General features: G+C 44.0%; 1 protein-coding gene across 1 annotated transcript in view; it reads right to left on the bottom strand.

The window, feature by feature from the left end:
• Positions 1-18102, bottom strand: part of ASAP2 (ArfGAP with SH3 domain, ankyrin repeat and PH domain 2) — a 203239-nt gene that overhangs the window by 75379 nt on the left and 109758 nt on the right. The window contains exons 4-9 of the mRNA XM_032172619.2: positions 17135-17209; positions 15337-15386; positions 12414-12543; positions 7499-7584; positions 586-661; positions 221-307 (exon numbers count right to left, since the gene is read on the bottom strand). Of these exons, the coding sequence (XP_032028510.2) occupies positions 221-307; positions 586-661; positions 7499-7584; positions 12414-12543; positions 15337-15386; positions 17135-17209 (504 nt within the window). The remainder of the gene's footprint in view (positions 1-220; positions 308-585; positions 662-7498; positions 7585-12413; positions 12544-15336; positions 15387-17134; positions 17210-18102) is intronic.

Genomic DNA, 18102 nt, shown 5'->3' with positions numbered 1-18102 from the left:
AAGGCCACGTATGTAGTAAATGCTTCCTCCTGAAATAAACATATTTTAAAAGATGGTTTTATAGAACAAAACTGCAAGAATACATTAAATGTTTTACTGCTGCCTGACACAGCCCGAGTGAACTGTGAGCTCCTAGAAGACATGAACTTCATGTTCTTCAGGCCCAAAGCCTCCAAGAATGGGGCGAAAACTGCAATCTTTCAAAATTAAATCCCCTCACCTCTTTCTGTTCAACCTGCAATGCGGATTTCAAAATATCTCGAAGCTGTATCAACTGCCTTCTTTCTTCATCCTGGGCCTGTTTGATCTTTAAAAACACACACACACAACAGAATGAATCAGAAAATTAAGACTGAGGTACAGTGAAACACTGGTGCTCATGGGGCCATTTCCACACAGTGTGACAACTGCCTCCCTCGCTGGTCAAACCTTCCCTTCCACCAAGACAGAGGACAGGCGTGGGAACGCCACACTCCACGTGGGCGGCACAGCATGAAAACACAGATTACAAAGAAGCGACATTTAGATCAAAATGTCTGTTGCATTAAGACGGTTTTAAACCACGGTGGGAGGGAAGCTACTCACCGTGTGAAGATCTGTAGACAGTGTTTCAATGGAAGGTTTCAGGCTTTCCACGGCTTTGAGTCCATCCTGAAAAAAACTAGCAGGAAAAAGAAGAAAACAGAGATGACACTTCACAAAGGAAAAAATAGTTTTGTCAGACGGATTAAAAAACTTCTTTAAAGTGACTGAATTCATTATGTAACTCCTGGGGGAAAAGACTGTATGAACAGAACCTTAAAATATCAGGCAATCCAAGAATAAAATGACACTCAAAATTAGCAGGAGCGAATAGAAAAGGAATTGGAATAAGCTTAAGTATTTGAGATTTTTCTCGACCCATATAAAATAAGGCCTTGATTTTCAGTTTATAACAGGAGAGGGTTCTGCATCTGAAGCCAGAAAGGCCATGGGGCACAAGTGGAAGACAGTAAAGAATGTGCCGCAACAGGCGACCGCTACATGGAAAAGAGAAGGAATGCAGAGGCCGGGGGCAGTGGCTCATGCCTATAATCCCAGAGTGAAGGATTTGGGGAGGCCAAGGTGGGAGGATCACTAGAGACTAGGAGTTCAAGACCAGCTGACCAACGTAGCAAAACCCCTAAAAATACTCTACTAAAAATACAAAAAATACAAAAATACAAAAAGCTACTACTCGGGAGGCTGAGGCACAAGAATTGCTTGAACCCGGGAGGTGGAGGTTGCAGTGAGCCGAGATCACGCCACTGCATTCTGGCCTGGCGACAAAGTGAGACTGTCTCTCAAAAAAAAAAAAAAAGGAGAAAGAGAGAGAGAGAGAGAGAGAGAGAAATAATGCAGAAAAGAACCAAGCAGCTTTGATGGCCACACTGTATCTGCAGGGTAGGAAACCCTGGATGGAGAACTTGAGATCAAATACCAAGAGGAATTTTTTATTTTAAGGCTGAGAACTCAATGCTGTGAGGTCACCTATAACAAGTGATTCACGAAATACAACAGAGGCTGGACAAGTTTTTCTGCTGCAGCCATGGGCTGGTTGGTGTTCAGCGCTGCCTCTGGAGGGTGCTGTGTGTAACTCTTTTGAGAGGAAGGAAGAAAGGGCATTTCCATGAGCAAAGGAGAAAGTTCTAACTTGTAACGAGGCCTGATGCGGCCCCAGCCTGCAGCTCCAGCCTCAACCCACACCATTCCACCTCCGCTTCGTTCACTCGGTTCCAGACACTCCGGCCTTTTCTCCCTTCCTCCACGACCACCAAGTTCTCCTGCCCCAGGCCCTCTGCATTCTGTTTCTTCTCTCTAAATGCTTCTCCTAAGGTGTGTCTGCTTCACCTGGCTGATTTCCACTCATTCTTCAAGTTTTAGGTTAAACATCCCCAGTTAGTGAGGCCTTCCATAATCCCCTACAAGTTATTCGCCTATAAGAGGCCTTCTTATACTTTCTCAGAGCATTTTGTATTTTGCTTCAAAACACTTGCTGCAACTGCAATTATGTATTCATTAGTGTGATTGTTTAAAATAGAATTCCCTCATTAGATCTGAAGTTCTAGGAGGCACAAAGTACCCGCAAAGCTTGGTGTATTTCAAGCACATGCCATTTATTGAATGAATAAATAACTTAATGAAGGATAGACTGTCACCAACTTTAGCCAGTTTATTGGATACCAAGGAGACTATCTTTAAAAAGTGATCTGGGTTTCACATGTGTCATGTGAAGTGATGTTTACTTCTTTTAAACTCAGCAGTAGCTCTGTGGGTGTTTCCCAGACCAAGTGCGTCACACAGAGAAGGTGCTGTGAAAGCACTGCAGCATGGTGTTTAACGCAGCAGCTCCAAGGAGGAAGGAGAGGGACACACAGGCCGTGGGGCATGAATTCTGACCGGTATTTATTAGGAGTCACAGAGGTCAGGATGCTAGAATGTTTTCATTCATCTTTAGATAGACACACAATTCTTTATTTTATACTCTTGTTCCTGTATTTTAATAGGTTTTTTTCTGAATACAGAATGCTTCTGAACTCATCTAATTCTTACATCTTATTTACGTTTTTCTTTATGTAACTATTTTCTTAATCACTTCAAATTCTTGTGAAATAGGTAGGAGGACAGAGATCTCTAAGATCTAAGATAAGGAGTAGGAAAAATATTACAGGTGATAAATGCAAAACCACCCAGGGAGAGGGAGCAGGTGTACAGCTCCAAGAACCTTTGCGACCTGGCAGTTCTCCCTACGGTGAGACAGAGAGCAAGAGCGAGAGCGAGAGCACGTGAGCATGAGCCCTGTAGTGGAATCAAGTGCTCAGATGACTTCTCATCAGGACGCTGTTTCTAGCATGACAATGAATGGTGTACTTGGAATAACAATATGAATTTGGATTTAGATTTAGATTTCATCTTTGTAATAGCCCAGCCAATCTTCACCATCCACCTACCTGGAAAATTTCCTCCCTCTGATTTTTCAAAGTGCTGACCTTCCTGTACCCTCCTTGAGGTGTGTCTTGGCACCCAGACACCCCTTCAAAGTGCAGTCAGCCCGGGTGTCAGGAGAAGCTTCAAGAAAAGGAAGACTATTCCTTCTCCGCTGGTTGCTATCCCTATGACAGTCCTAACTACACAGCCCCAGAACATTTTCTTAAGTTGAGCCCATTAACACTTTTCCAAGCTTCACAGAACTTTTACCATCAACATTACCCAATCAAATTTTGTTGTCTATTAAACATTTTCTAGCCTGCCTCACCAGGCTAGAAGGGGTGTATTTCTATCCTTTAAAATACGCCCACTTAGAGGCAATTATCAAACCACCAAGCAGAGCAGCTCCCTTCTTCTCTGGGCCCCACACACTGTGCCAGGGCCCCTCCTGCAGCCTTCATGCCACCACATTCCAATGCGGTATCTGCTGATGGGGTCTGCCTGTGACACCCGCCCCTCCCTCCTCTGCAAGCTTCTGCAGCATCCGGGGCTGAGCCTCATCTTGACCATGCATTCCAAGTTCACTGAGCAACAGCTGGTCACAGTGGTTTCCAGCAGGTATTGGCTCAAAGAACAAGTCAAGTCAACACTCATCACCACCTTTCAAACGATGGCTGTATTTTTTTTGAGACAGAGTCTCGCTCTGTCGCCCAGGCTGGGGTGCAGCAACATGATCTCAGCTCACTGCAACCTCCGCCTCCTGGGTTCAAGTGATTCTCCAGCCTCAGTCTCCCAAGTAGCCAGGACTACAGGTGTGCACTACCGCATCCGGCTAATTTTTGTATTTTTAGTAGAGACCAGGTTTCACCATGTTGGCCAGGCTGGTCTCGAACTCCTGACCTAGGTGATCCGCCCCCTTGGCCTCCCGAAGTGCTGGGATTTCAGGCATGAGCCACCGTGCCTTGCCAAACCATGGCTGTCTTTGTTTTATAATGTTATAATGCCCTACTTCTAGATTCCGCTAGAGTATAGGATCTTCACCGTTCAGGAGCAAAGGCTAATAAGACAAGTTTTCAAGATATTCCAGGAACGAGGTAGAGATGAAAATTCCTTCCTTAAATAAAATAAAAATAAAAGAACATGAAGTATTCTTTAAGAACACTTAAAGTGAAAAAAGAAAAATGAAGAAAAAGCAAAATAACGCATATCTAAGTAGTTCCAAGGGTCAACAGCCAAACCTGAGCCCTGGAATCTGGTTTACACAGTGGCGTCTTCACCCTGGCGGAGCACAGCAGTGTGCAGAGGCCCGTGTCTGCCCAGCAGGGCACAGCACCCACCAGGCAAAGCTGTGCCCTTGGGGGCGAGAAGCGGAAACTGGGCGTGTGTGATGGGGGAATGAGAGGAGCTCCCACATGTGGAAACACACAAGGCTGCGAGCTCTTCTCACTCTGCAGCTGAGTTGCTCGGGCTCCACGTTGTAGCCTCCAGAATGTGAATTAAGAAAGTCAAAGCTGCTTGACTGATTTGAAGAGCAGGCAGCGTACACACTCTCTCTCATATCCAAAAAGGAAGTAATGGAAGATTCATATTTTTAAAGGTTACTGAGCTCATGTCCATAAAAGGCCAACTACTTCACTTTTCCACAAGTGGTCTGTTGCTACCCAACTGATTGGTTTGGGCAAAATAAAGGGGCGGGGGGAGGAAATCCCAGAATAGCTTCTTCTTAAAAATAAAATATCAGCAAGGAAGCGACCCACTTCCTAAATTGCCTGACATAAGAACTGAAGAAGTAATTTGCATGCTCATCACAAAGTAAGAATTTTGAGTCTCCATAAAATAATTCATCTTGAAAACTATACAATTGCAAGGTCTTTTCCACCACGTAGAGATGAGCCCTCTTTTTAAAATTTTTAATATAAATTCATGGGGTAGAAGTGCAGTTTTGTTATAGGCCTGGTGGTCAACTTAGGGCTTTTAGGGTATCCATCACCTTAATAGGTATTGTACCTATTAAGTATTAATAATTTCTCATCATCCCCACTCCCCTCACCCTCCTGAGACTCCGTTGTCACTCTACTCTCTACGTCCATGGGTATGCCTTTTTTAGCACCCACTTAAGAGTGAGAACATGTGATATTTGTCTTTCTGCGGCTGGCTTGTTTCACTTAAGATAATGACTTTCAGTTCTATCCCTATTGCTGCAAAAGACATGATTTCTTTTTTTTGTTGTTGTTAAATGGCTGAAGCTCTCTTTTAACTTTGGATGAACCACTCAGCACATCCTCCTTTGCCGCCTGACCTCAAGTGCTTTAGAAATGCAACATCATCAAAGCTGTATTAAGAATTCCAAAGCAGAGCTCAGTTCAATTCCACAGCGCAATTCACTGCTGCAAATATGTGCCACACACTGTAGATATAAAACAAATAAATGGCATGGCCCCTTAAGAGTGCATAGTTCAGCGGCACAGAGACACAAGGAAGATGTCATCACGGAGACAAGCAGATGGTGTGGCGGCAACACAGGAGGAAGAAAAGGAATTCTAAAAGGAAGAAGCATCGCAAAGCAGGAATGATCCATAAGCTGGGTCCTAGGAGGAACAGAAGACAAGGAGGAAACAAAGGAAAGAGGCCTTCTAGGAAAAAAAACAATTGTGTACAAAGGGAGGTCGCTGGCGGCACAGCCTGCTCTGGGAAGGTAAGCAGACAGGCGTTGCAATTCCACAAGGAAAAGATTTCCTGTCAGTCCACACCTTCCACTCCCGCTGTCACGAAGCCAGCTGGGCCGTCGTCATCTCTGGGCTGCACAGGGACAGAAGCTGTGTACCCAAGCAATTGCCCACATCCACCCTTGTCCTGTCTGGTTCCTTCTCCACAACATGCAGAGTAATCTTGTTACAGCCGAGAAGCTTCCTGAAGCTGCTTCTAACCAACACCACTGTCTCTCTCCCTATCACTGTTTTGCCTTTTCATAAACTCAGTTAAACATTGGCTCGTGTTTCCTACTTGCCTCCCCCATGAGACTCCAGGGTCTGTGAAGGCAAGAACTTTGTTTTCCTCCTTACTGCATCACCAAAACCCCTAATAGCGCCTGGCGTATCACAGGAGCACATACAAATGATCCTCTGCTTCAATCTCTTCAAGAGCTTCCCAACATATTTGGGATAAAATCTAAAAACTTTTGCAAGACGTCTGGGGCCATCCACATCCCTAAGGCTTTTCCATGCAGTTTCGTTTCACGCCACTCTCCTTTTTCACTGAGCTTATGTCACCTTGGCCTTTTTCCTGCCTTGAGACCTAGACCCCGCCTGGAATGTTCTTCCCCCACTCCTTATCTGCCGGCTCCTACTCACACTTTAGATCTCAGATCCATGTCTCCTCAGAGAGGCCTGCAGCTCATTCAAGAAACAGCCAAGTACCTACTGTGTTCCGGGCACTGTGTGCTGGCTGTTGCAGACTGTATCAGGGAACGAAATAGAAAAACAAAAAACCCTACCCTAAATCTTTATCTAAATCAGGTCCCTCTATTATATTCTTTCTTAGATTCCTATACTTTAAAACAATTTTGTAAACATCTAATTAGAAATTTGTCTCTTTCAGTCTAACTTCCCTACTTGACTCTTTGAGCAGGAACTATGCCAGCACTGCACATCACTGTGTCTCTCGCCTCTGGTCCAGCGCCTGACATATAGCATGTGCTCAATAAAAGTGTGTTGGGTGGGTCAGTGAAGGAGCCAGAGGCCTGTCTCTATCAGTGACTGGGGGTCGAGGAGCAGAAGCCAGGTCAGAGACGTGGGTCAGACTGAAGTACCGACATAGATGGCAAAGCTGAGTACTTGAGCAGCCCCTGCACATGGAATTCTCTCCTTCTCCTCTACTAACTCTTCCTTTGCTCATCGCAGTCACTGGCTCTACAGGATAATATATAAAAGTGTTTTCTTATTTTAAAACACTGCATTAACATCGTATCATTTATCTTTTAACAAACATCTGAGAGTTGTGGAATAGGTCAAACTAGTTTGTCCCTCTACAAAAAGAGCAAAAAAATAAATATATTTGGCAATTACTACAGATTTTTTATATTGTATATACGCTTTTATTTTTAATTAAGATATAATCCCTAAGCCATAAAGCCATAAAATTCATCCTTTTAAAGTGATTTTTAGTAAATTCACAAAGTTGTGCAATCATTAGCACTCACTTCCAGAATATTTTCAATATCTCACAAAGAAACCCTATACCCGTTAGCAGCCATTTCCCATTTCCTTTTTCCTCCAAGCTGCGGCAATCACTCACCTGCTTTCTGTCTCTGTGGACGTACCTATTCCTGACCTTCCAAATAAATGAGATCATACAGTACATGGCCTCTTGTGTCTGGCTTCCTTCACTGAATGTGTTCTCAATGTTTACCCGTGTTGTCGCATGAGTCAGCACCTCATTCCCTTTACTGTAGACTTCTACGTAAGTGTTTATTTCCTATGAGCTATCTATAGATCTACCAGAAGTTGCCACACATGAAGAAACATTTAAGATAACACAACAGAGAAGAACTTACTTGCATTGGGCATGAAAATATTTGATCAGATTCTGAAGTAAATCTACTCCCTTTTTAATCTTGATTTCGTTGACCTTCAGCAGATACTGTTGAAAAATGAAAAGGAAATGTCACAGAAGTAAGCAGAATATGAGTTTAAAAGGAGCTTCTGAGGACTGAGATGATTTCTTCTACTTCTCTGGCATCTTTTACAATGCGTAGAGCGCATGATCGACACTTAGTATCTCCTGGATTCCATAACCGTTTCTTTATTTTGGGGCCACGTGAATTATCTGATGGTCAGATAATTACATATTGAAGTGCAAAAAACTCCTAGTAATAAGACAGTCTATCTTAGCCTGCTAGGAGAAATCTTCACTCTAGCTGCATGGAAGACTATGGGTGGTTCAAATAAATGGGATTTCTAACCATCTCAAACATACTTCTGCCCAAGGTCCCTTTCTTTGGGAACAATAACTGCTAACGTATTGTAGCCGAGATGCTTGGCATCACGTCTCTGGTCCTGAGACATTTCCCTTACAAGTAAAATGATGTGACTGTTGGAAAAAAACAAGGTTTAACTGAAATGACTTAAAGCTATTTTTAACTTGGAGAATTCATTAGTGACCACGAAGACATCAGAAAGCCTCAGGGAGCTACAAAACCAGTGTCAGGAAATAGAAGGACTTCATGAGTCCCCATCCCCTCTGCTGTCAGGAGATGATCTCTGAAATGGAATGTCCCCTGGAAAAGCTGCTGATTCATGCCCTGGCTCTCAGCTTTACAGCTGAGGATGGGCAGGGGTGGGGTAGGGGTACCCAAGTTCAGATGCTTGCTGAGGTCTCTCTGCAGCCCAAGGAGGGAGAAAGCTGCTGTGAAACTGTAAGCTACAAATTGTCCTACTGCCTGTAACATCTACCTATATTCTTTCTCTCTTTCTTTTTGATATTAAATATTTGGTAATGTATCAAATTTTTAAACGTATGTACATTTTGACCTAGAAATTCTACTCCCAGGAATTTATTCTAAGAAGATAACCACAAAAGTTTACAAAGATGAACAGAAAAGAAGATATACTGCTATCTTGTTTATAAAAGTAAACAATGGCAACAGCCCAAACCTAATGAGTGGGAAATGAACATACGGTGCATCCATACAGAAAACACTGTGCAGCCACTAAGCCAATAAAGCCCAACATTTCTGACATGGACATCAACATACTAGAGAGTGAAAATAGGTGATAAAGCATCAGCAGAGAAAGATCTACTTGTATGATTTTTTTTGAATGTATACATAGGGACATATAAAGATGTTTAATGTCAAAGTGGTTATCTTTGGATAAGTAAAATTTGGGGGCAATTTTTAATTCCTTTTATATATATTTTCTTATATTAACCAATTTTCTTAAAAAGTATATACTATTTTTACAATCAGCAACAGAGGATCTCTCACGCCTTCTCCACTCACAGAAGGTCTGTATTACCTATTTGACATACTGAATTTCTTTATCAAATGAATTTTGAAGAAAGGGCTCCACAGCTTTAAAATAAAAGCCCGAAAGCCACTCTTCTGGATTAGATCCCGGACAACTAAAATTTTAAACACCTAAACAACAGCAGGCACTTAAAGCTTGAGAACTTCAGTTTGAGGAAACAGTCAAATAATTTTTAAAGTCATGTTTGTTTGTTTTTGTTTTTTGTAGAGACAAGGTCTCACCATGTTGCCTAGGCTGGTCTTGAACCTCAAGGAATCCTCCCACCTCAGCCTCCCAAAGTGCTGGGATTGCAGGTGTGAGCCACCCTGCCCAGCCTTTTAACATGATTTCAATGGAGGCAACCTAATTCACTTCAGAGTTGGATTCTCAAGGAACTGTTTTTCAAATGATCTTTCTCACCCATGGAAAGAAGGCCTTCATGGCCCATGACTATCTGGCCAACTTCTACACTCTTCATCAGATGTCTTCTCCTGTGAAAACTGTGAGTTTACTGTTAGATAAGCCCACCTCTGCTTTTATGCATGCATATAGTACAGCTCTCACTCAACTGTGAAACATTAGTGCCTGACCCCTCCAAGTGCCAGCTCTGCAGAGCCAGGACCCAGCACTACCTGAGGACTGCTCAAAAGATGGCTCAAGTCTATGACTTAGAGGCATCATCTACACAGTGTATTTCCATTAAATTAAATGACTTAGTCAGTTCACAGGATCAATTCACCTGGACACAGATGAGAAGAAGTAACCAGTGCAAGGTGCATACCACAAGAAGCAACGACAGAGCCAAGTGGGGAACCAATTACTCCTCAAGTCGTGGCTATGACCTTCACATACTACTTGAATTTCAAAATTCAGTGAGCATTTTAAGTAGTCTTAAAGTGTTTAGGTAAATAGATTTCTACTTTACTAACCAAAAAGAGCATGACCTGAACACAAACACCCCTTTCCAAATTCGTTCTTTGTAAAACACTACTACTTAATTTCACCCTAATTGTTTGTAAAACGCTACTACAGTACTTAATTAGAAACAATATCCTTACAGAAGGAGTATTGAGAAAAAAAACAACAACAATACTTTGTGCTTGTATAACACACAGCAGTTTCCTAGTCCCTGTCTCATGCTGTCTCGCTGATTTCTCTGCCACTCTATGAGGTAGGCCAGGAAGGTAGTATTATACATGATATGTGTTTTTCTTTTTTTTTTGAGACAGAGTCTCACTGTCGCCCAGGCTGGAGTGCAGTGGCGCAATCTCGGCTCACTGCAGGCTCCGCCCCCCGGGGTTCACGCCATTCTCCTGCCTCAGCCTCCTGAGTAGCTGGGACTACAGGTGCCCGCCACCTCGCCCGGCTAAGCTTTTGTATTTTTAGTAGAGACGGGGTTTCACTGTGTTAGCCAGGATGGTCTTGATCTCCTGACCTTGTGATCCGCCCGCCTCGGCCTCCCAAAGTGCTGGGATTACACGTGTTTTTCTTTTGAGAATGCAACCTCTTATACTATACATGATATGTGTTTACAAAAAAATGTGTATAAAAACATCCATTCTCCTATCTACAAGAACCCTTTAAGTTTAATTAAAGGCTTTGAGAATTCATTTCATCAAGTGAATATTTAAAAATATTTGCTTGTTTTTCATCTAGTGAATATCTCTAAACATTCTCTCAATGAAAAACAAGGCAGTAAAGGAGGAATTAAGGAGCAAAAGACACGAGACAGACATAAAACAAAAGAACAGAAGTAAATCCAATCATATCAATAGTAACATTCAATGTTAATGGATTAAACAATCGAAAGGCAGAGATTGTCAAACTGAGAAGAAAAACATGATCCAGCTACATATATTATCTATAAGTGATACACTTCCGAGTCAAAGATGTACACAGGTTGAATGTAAAAGGGTGCAAATAGTAACCAAAAGAGCTGGAGTGTTGATATGGTTTCAATGTGTCCCCTAAAAGTTTACCTGTTGGAAACTTGGTCCCCAGTGCAGCAGTGTTGAGTGGTAGAACCTTTGGGAGGTGACTGGGTCATGAGGGCTTTGCCCTCATGAGTGGATTAATCCATTCATGGATTATTGAAGGAGTGGGACAGTTATGAGAAGAGTGGGTGTGTTATTAAAAAGCCAGTTTGGCTGTCTCTTGTGAGGCCCCCACCATGTGATGTCCTGCACTGATTTAGGGTTCTGCAGAGTCCCCACCAGCAAGAAGGTCCTCACCAGATGCAGCCCCTCAACCTTGGACTTGGCAGCCTCCAGAACTGGGAAATTTCTTTTCTTTATAAATTACCCAGTCTCAGGTATTCAGTTATAGCAACAGAAAACAGACTAAGATAAGTAGATATTCTAACATTAGACAAAATGGACTTAACTTTCAACTGCCACCCTGATTCCTGGGGCTGATTCCCCTCTGCTGACCACTTAAGAGTCTGCTCTGGGAATAAAAACTCATTTAAATACATTTCTAAGATATACGTATTTATAAAGGTTAAGCTCCTGCTACAATTAACAAACATACATTCCAAAATCAGAAAGTGCCTTCTGGATCAGCTTTGTTGTTGATTGCTTAGAGGGAATTAAGAGCTGGCCAATGCCAGCTTCAATGCCTGTCACAAACACACCCATGCATTTTGTACATTTGAAACCTAAGTTTGCACTGCTATGAGAGGTAAACAAATGCCATCCAGTGCGAGGGAGCTTCGCTGGCGCTGCCAGGAGGAACCAACCCCAGGCAGAGGTGGCAGCTGTTTCCATGTGCCATTTGTATACACGTACCTGGCAATCAAGGCATAAAAATAAAAAAAGCTGTAAAAGCCTTCATGGCCCATGGTCTCTGGTCTCAGAGAAATACTCTGAGAGTGTCCATCCTGCTGTCTCCCCCTCACTAAGGGAAGGGCTGAGGCTGCGGGCAGGATGGAGTGGAGCTGAGAGGCACTCCCCAGGCCACCTGGGGCTTCAGGCTGGATGAGTGCCCCTGCCTGAGCAGGTGAGGTCTAGGAGGAAGTCAAACAGGTGACGTGGCTTCCCATCCACTCACAGACACTGACACAGGACATGGTCTGTCATCGCTGTATGTTGTTTTCAGCTGACTTCTCACCCTCCCACAAGCCAGCCACTGACTCCATTGGTACAAGGGAACTCAGAGATCTCATTTAAATACACCCAAGGAATAAATATTTTAGCAAGAGTATGTATGTGAGGCCACAAAGAACATTCTATACATTTAGTGGTTTTTCCCTACTTTTAAGAAAATATTGGTGTTAAACCTAATTCTACCCTCCAGGAGGCTAACACTTCCCTAGTAAAAGAAATGTCAACACAGGGGCAAAGGGAGTCCAATAATGCATGTGGCATTTTCTCTGAAGCCGCTGGTATCGGTGAGAAGCTCTCACAGGTGAGGGCAGAGCCAGCACAGCCTGGGCTGTAGGACCTGCCTTCACCACCGCCTTACCTCGCACATCTGTAGCTGGAAGAAGCGCCTCTCCTTTTCCATCTCTTCAGCAATTTCCGCTCCGCTTATCTCAGTCCGAATCATCCCATGGAGCTTGGCGTGTTCCTTTTTCTCCTTTTCTATCTTGGTTCTACGTGTGAAAGCAAGGATAAATCAAGATGCCTGTTGGCACGGAACTCAAAGGGACAGCCTTGAAGCTGCCCCAGTACCCAGCCTGGCGAGACCAACGCTCACCACACGTTTCAGCACAGGCAGCCTCTCAAATCCCTCAAAAGGAAAATGGGTGTCCTCATGAAGATGTCAAATCGGTCTTCCCACTTACTCAACAAGTATTTCCTAAGCACCTGCTTTGAGTCAGGTGTGGGTGAGAGGAGGTGGGAAGTCTGCACAGGGCTTGGAGGGTTCCTTTGGCATCAGCATTCAGAGCCTGCCTGCCCCTCTAGTAACCCAAGGGCACCGTCTGACTCTTCCCTACCCACTGTTTCTCTTCCTGGACTTCCTCCCTAGTCTCTGTCATCACCTCCTCACTCAGTGAAGCCAGGCCAGCTCTCTGCCTTGACCTACAACACTGCTCATCACTGTAGAAGACGACCAACCACCTTTCCATCCTGTCGGCTTAATTATCCTTTCTACACTCATCTCGTGCCTAACCTGTATTACCTAAATGTCGAGTGTGCAGTTCAGGGTAAAAACTGACCAATGATCACATCCAAAGAAGAGCCACCAGGGTAAAAAAGAGCCACAAAATCATGTCTGCTAAGGTGGGCTTGAAATAGCCGTGAGTTTTTATTCTGGAGAAAAGGAGCACTCAAAAAACAGAAAGGGCCGCCATGAAGGCAAGGGAAGCAACTCTTTCTGTAGAGCCTCAAGTAGACACCAGAAGACCCAAGTAGCATGTTCTTTCAAAGGTATCCAGTGATGAAATGGGCTACTCGGGCTTCCAGAGGGCTCCCTGTCATTAGGGCAAGGAGGACTACAGTGTTTAAGAAGAGGCAAGAAATGTAATTTCTCTGTGTGTCCCGAACTGTGTAGGTTCTCAATAATTTGAAGGAGTGAATGAGTGAAAAACAAACACACAGGAGACCCTTTGGGAGGGATGTTGTTGTTTAATGAGTTTATGCATCTGGGACGGAGTGTGACCGGAGGGTCCCTGGGACTAGAATTATACAACTCCAAGGTGTCCCTGACACTCCTTCACAAGCAAGAGACCATCCAGACACTGGTCATTTCTTTTATTAATCAGGTATGGGACTATTGCCCTGGTATTTTAAAGACATCTAAAACCTATTATGGTTGTTACATATCACAAAACCTCTTGGGATAAATGAATCTCTCACATTAATAATTACTTCCTTTTTTTATCCTATAATTACTTCAAGTTTAAAGGGTGCTGCTCCCTCCTCCTAAATTCTAGGGTTTTGTGAGGAATTCTGTCCCCATCCTACCCATGTGTGTCTCGATTTTACAGAGTTTGATGTTATCCTTCTTCGAAACCTTTTCTTTTCAGAACCAGACAACTCTCTCAGGCACTCTTCTTCAGAAAGCCCTTTCTGCCCTTGGCCTAGTCACACACAGCATCATTTCCTATCAGCCACGGAGAGGGGCAGCAAGTGCGGCTGAGTGAAGTGGGAAAGTTGCTTCCTGGCCTGGCTCAATTACTCTTAACTGGCTGACCAGCAGAAACCACTGACTCTTGGTTTTCCCTCTGCAAAGCAGGAATCCGCTGGTCCCTTCCCATTTATTTCACACAACTGGCACACAGATAAAGGATGCTGACGGACGAGGGATCCTGGGTGGGGGCCTCCCTGGGCTGAACGGACCCACAGGGTTCTCTAGTCAACACTCTGCCTGTGCTTCTGAATGAATGTACACCATCAGTGAAACTCCAGAACTTGGGGCCGAACAACCTTGGGTATGGAAATGTAAGATTCCCATGGATAGAAGGAGAATCAAAGGTGTGGGGCTCACTGACTTGAGCTTTGTGATCCTTCACCACTGGAAAGATATATCCCGAGCTAGTTTTTTTTTAAAAAACAACAACAACAACAATCTAATGAAATATTTGTACTTAGATTTGAAATGACTTCCTCATAACACCTTTTACTTTAACAGATAGCTTCATATGAAAGTTTCTATTTCCAATCAGAGCACTCAACATTACCCAAGGCACAGAGATTATAAAGTAAACACCACATTTCATATCTTTCCAGTATTTAAAATAATTGAAGCCATTATTCCCCCCACAATTACTTGCTTGATCAATTCCCTGTAGCTCGACTCTCTCTACTCTAGGGGTGAGAAACTGTGATTGGGGAAGTTACAACTGCCTGAAGTCGACCAACAGTCTTGTCTGTTGGTTGACTTCGGGTCAGGAAACCAATTCTACTTCTTGTAGAAACCGTAGTTCACATCCAAGAATCAATTCTCCATTCTTCAGGTTATTTTTTAGCAGATGAATCTGAAGGAGACAGGTATTGAACCCTCTTTCTAAAACCAAGGGAACTGGTATTTCAGAGAAACACAGATACAAAGCTAAGCAGTTTTCACAAATCAGCAGGAAGATGAAGTCTGAAAACTGCCCTGCTATCAAAAATGGTAACGGAATGGACAAAGTGTTTAAAAACAAAAACAGAAAGAAAAACCTCCTGAGAGAAATTGGTCTTAAATTCCCTCAATGAACTTTCCTGAAAATAACATCCTATAACCACTATGACATCTTAGACAAAGGAACAGGGGAAAACAGATGAAAAGAAGAAGATAGCATCACCAAACACATCTGTCATCAAAACGAACCACAGCAACATAGCTGATAAAAATTCTTTTCTCGATTAAGGTTTAGACAATTCCTTTAAGCAATAAGAGGCTGGTTTAAATTTGAAATCTCAAATTACCTATATGTAATTTTAAAAACGAGAACACTCACATTTTTGTTTCATAGTCCTTCCAAGCTTTATCAAAAGGCTTTTTCAGATCCTGCAAACAAAGAGTAATAAATTAGGCAAGACTAATCATTCACTTCTGTGTAAGATAAACTTACTTATCCCTGTACTAGCCCTGAAAGGATCATTAATTTCTGCAATAAATGACGTATGTAATCCCATGAAAAATAAAGAACCAAAAGCACATGCTTTTAAGTAGACTAGCGGTGGCATTTCCCTTCTTTCTCTTAAAATAATATATAATATACTAAATGCACACAAAAGCAAGGTGCTGCCACCCAGTTATGACACTCCTGGGCCACCTTGTGTCACTTGTGCCCTACTCCCTGCCCTGGGCCTCATCTGAAAGTAAACCCTGAAAGACAACCTTTAATCTGCAAATATTTCAGGATGTCTCTCTAAAAGAAAGGAACTCTAATTGACAGATGAATCTCATCACATCTAACCCTGCTTTAAGCCCAACGGCAGGAAGAGAAAGGCCGCCACATCCTCCTGGGGTCTCCTACTGCTCTTCCGTGTGCAATTCAGGACTTCATACCCTCTGGTAAAGCCTGCCTCAAAAACTACTGAGCCACTGGAAATTCTATCGAATGGTCTCCACCTATTTATACTCCCTTCAAAGGGGTTCTTCAGGGAGACAGAAATCTTGTTGTTGTTGACTACTTTTTGGCTTTTCAATGGCCTCAGGTAAGGCCCAAGTGCCACAGCCTGGCATACAAGTCCCTACACGAACTGGCTCCTCCGGCGCCCTGGCAGCCTGACATGCAGCACTGAGCCCCACACCCCGTGCGCACCTGCGCCTTTCCTCTGCCTGGGATGCCTTCCCGCCCATGAGCTGGGCTAACTCCGCTGACCTGTTCTCCAAGCCCCTGAAGGCTCGATGGGGAATGTGTCTGAACAGCTCTCTCCGGGCACACTCTGTGAAGGAGACCCTGAGAGGCCTCTGTAGAGGTCCTGGAGATGGGTCAGACTGGGTTTCCAAGTCATCCCCGATGGGACCCAGGAATCATGCGCAGATCCAAAGAATTTGAGTCTCCCGAGAAGGCAGCCACAATCATGTCCCTTTCGTGGTGCAAGTCTGTCAGGGCTGGCGACGCGCAGGAGCAGCGTGCTGCCCAGCAAACGCCCCTCTAGGCTTGTCCACTGCTGCCGAAACAGCTCCTGGCCTGCGTGCTCATGAGCAAACGCCCCTCTAGGCTTGTCCACTGCCCCCGAAACAGCTCCTGGCCTGCCTGCTCATGAGCAAACGCCCCTCCAGCCCTGTCTGCTGCCCCCTTAAACAGCTCCTGGCCTGCGTGCTTATGGTGGCTAGGCATGTCCTAAACAGCCAACGTCCTCTGAAGGACAGAGAGACAAAGCCAGCTCATGCCTGACGACTGCAACCTTCCCAGCAGGAAAATACACCCTTGCTAGGATCCTTTCCCAGTGGTAAATGGGCAATGTGCCAGCTAGAAAGCCCAACTTCTCCCATAGGTTTCCCTGCTTCCTGGAGAGATTGAAACTCTTTACTGTTTCCAAAATAGCAGTTTTTTTCTTTCCCAGCCTCCTCCCCTCACCAAGTTTGTTGTGCCAACAGGACGGCCAGAAAGGCCAAAAGTCACCACCTTTCTGGCTGAAAGGTGGTCCCAAGATGGCAAATCAGAGGAAGCGGAGATAAAAGAGCCATCCAGTCGTCCCAATGAGAACGTACTGGCGTGGCTGCTGCCCGGCAGGCCAAGTTACTGTGACTCTACATTAAATGGTCTAAAAGCTGCCCCCGGTGTCACAGTGTCAATGTCATACCCCTTTCACTCCTTTCAGGTCCCCCTTCAGCAAACTGTCCAAAGGGAAGGAGATTATGTTGTTCATATTCTGAATCTAAAAAACAAAAACAAAAGGAGATTCTTATTCAGCTTCCTTGTGAATCTAAAGTAAGGACAGCAAAGACATTACAGAAAACATTTGATAATGATTCACCTCCACCTAAAACCTGGCCGGTGCATGTACTGTGCCTTATTCAGTCATATATTCTTTGTAACAATTTCATCTTACAAATGAATAAAGGACAAATGAAAAGTCTAGGTCTGTATATTTTTCACACTAACAATCTTATATTGTTATGCTATAAAGTTTGTAAAGAGACAATCATTGCAGTGAAGAAAAAATATTTCAAAACAGTCAATGGCAGAATTACGTCAAAAGCCTGGAATAAAAGGAAACCCCCACTTCTGACTCTCAATCATGGCTCCACCCATAAGCTGGGCTGTACTGGGGTTGGTGATCTGGGCCCCAGGCCCCAGTCTTCACAGCAAGCTCCAAGCAGGGGAAACAAAGGCAGAGTCTTCTGTCTGCTGCAAAGGCATACGAGCAAATGCTGGGTGTGAATGAGAAAAGAAATGAGTGTGTGTTGGGGAGGGAGAGTGTGTGTCAATGAGTGTGTACAACTAAATGAGGGTGTGTGGGGGTGTGTAAGGGTGTGACTGTGTGCTTGAGTATAAGAGTGAATGCATATGAGGGTATGTGTGAGTGAATGTGGGTATGAGTGATCGTGTAGGTGTGTGAGGGAGCATGTTGACTGTGAGGGTGTGATTGTGTGAGGATGTGATTGTGTGAGTGTGGATGTGTGTGAATGTGATTGTGTATGGGTGTGTGAGGGTGTCAGGGTGTAATTGTGGATGTGCGTGATTGTGTGTGAATGTGTGTATGGGTGTGTGTGGGTGTGATTGTGTGAGGATGTGAGTGTGGATGTGAGTGTGTGAATGTGATTGTGT

Source organism: Hylobates moloch, unplaced genomic scaffold, assembly GCF_009828535.3.
Source record: "Hylobates moloch isolate HMO894 unplaced genomic scaffold, HMol_V3 SCAFFOLD_13, whole genome shotgun sequence".
Lineage (NCBI taxonomy): Eukaryota > Metazoa > Chordata > Mammalia > Primates > Hylobatidae > Hylobates > Hylobates moloch.
Note: the sequence above shows the minus strand (reverse complement) of the source record. Positions and strands in the feature narration are given on the sequence as shown.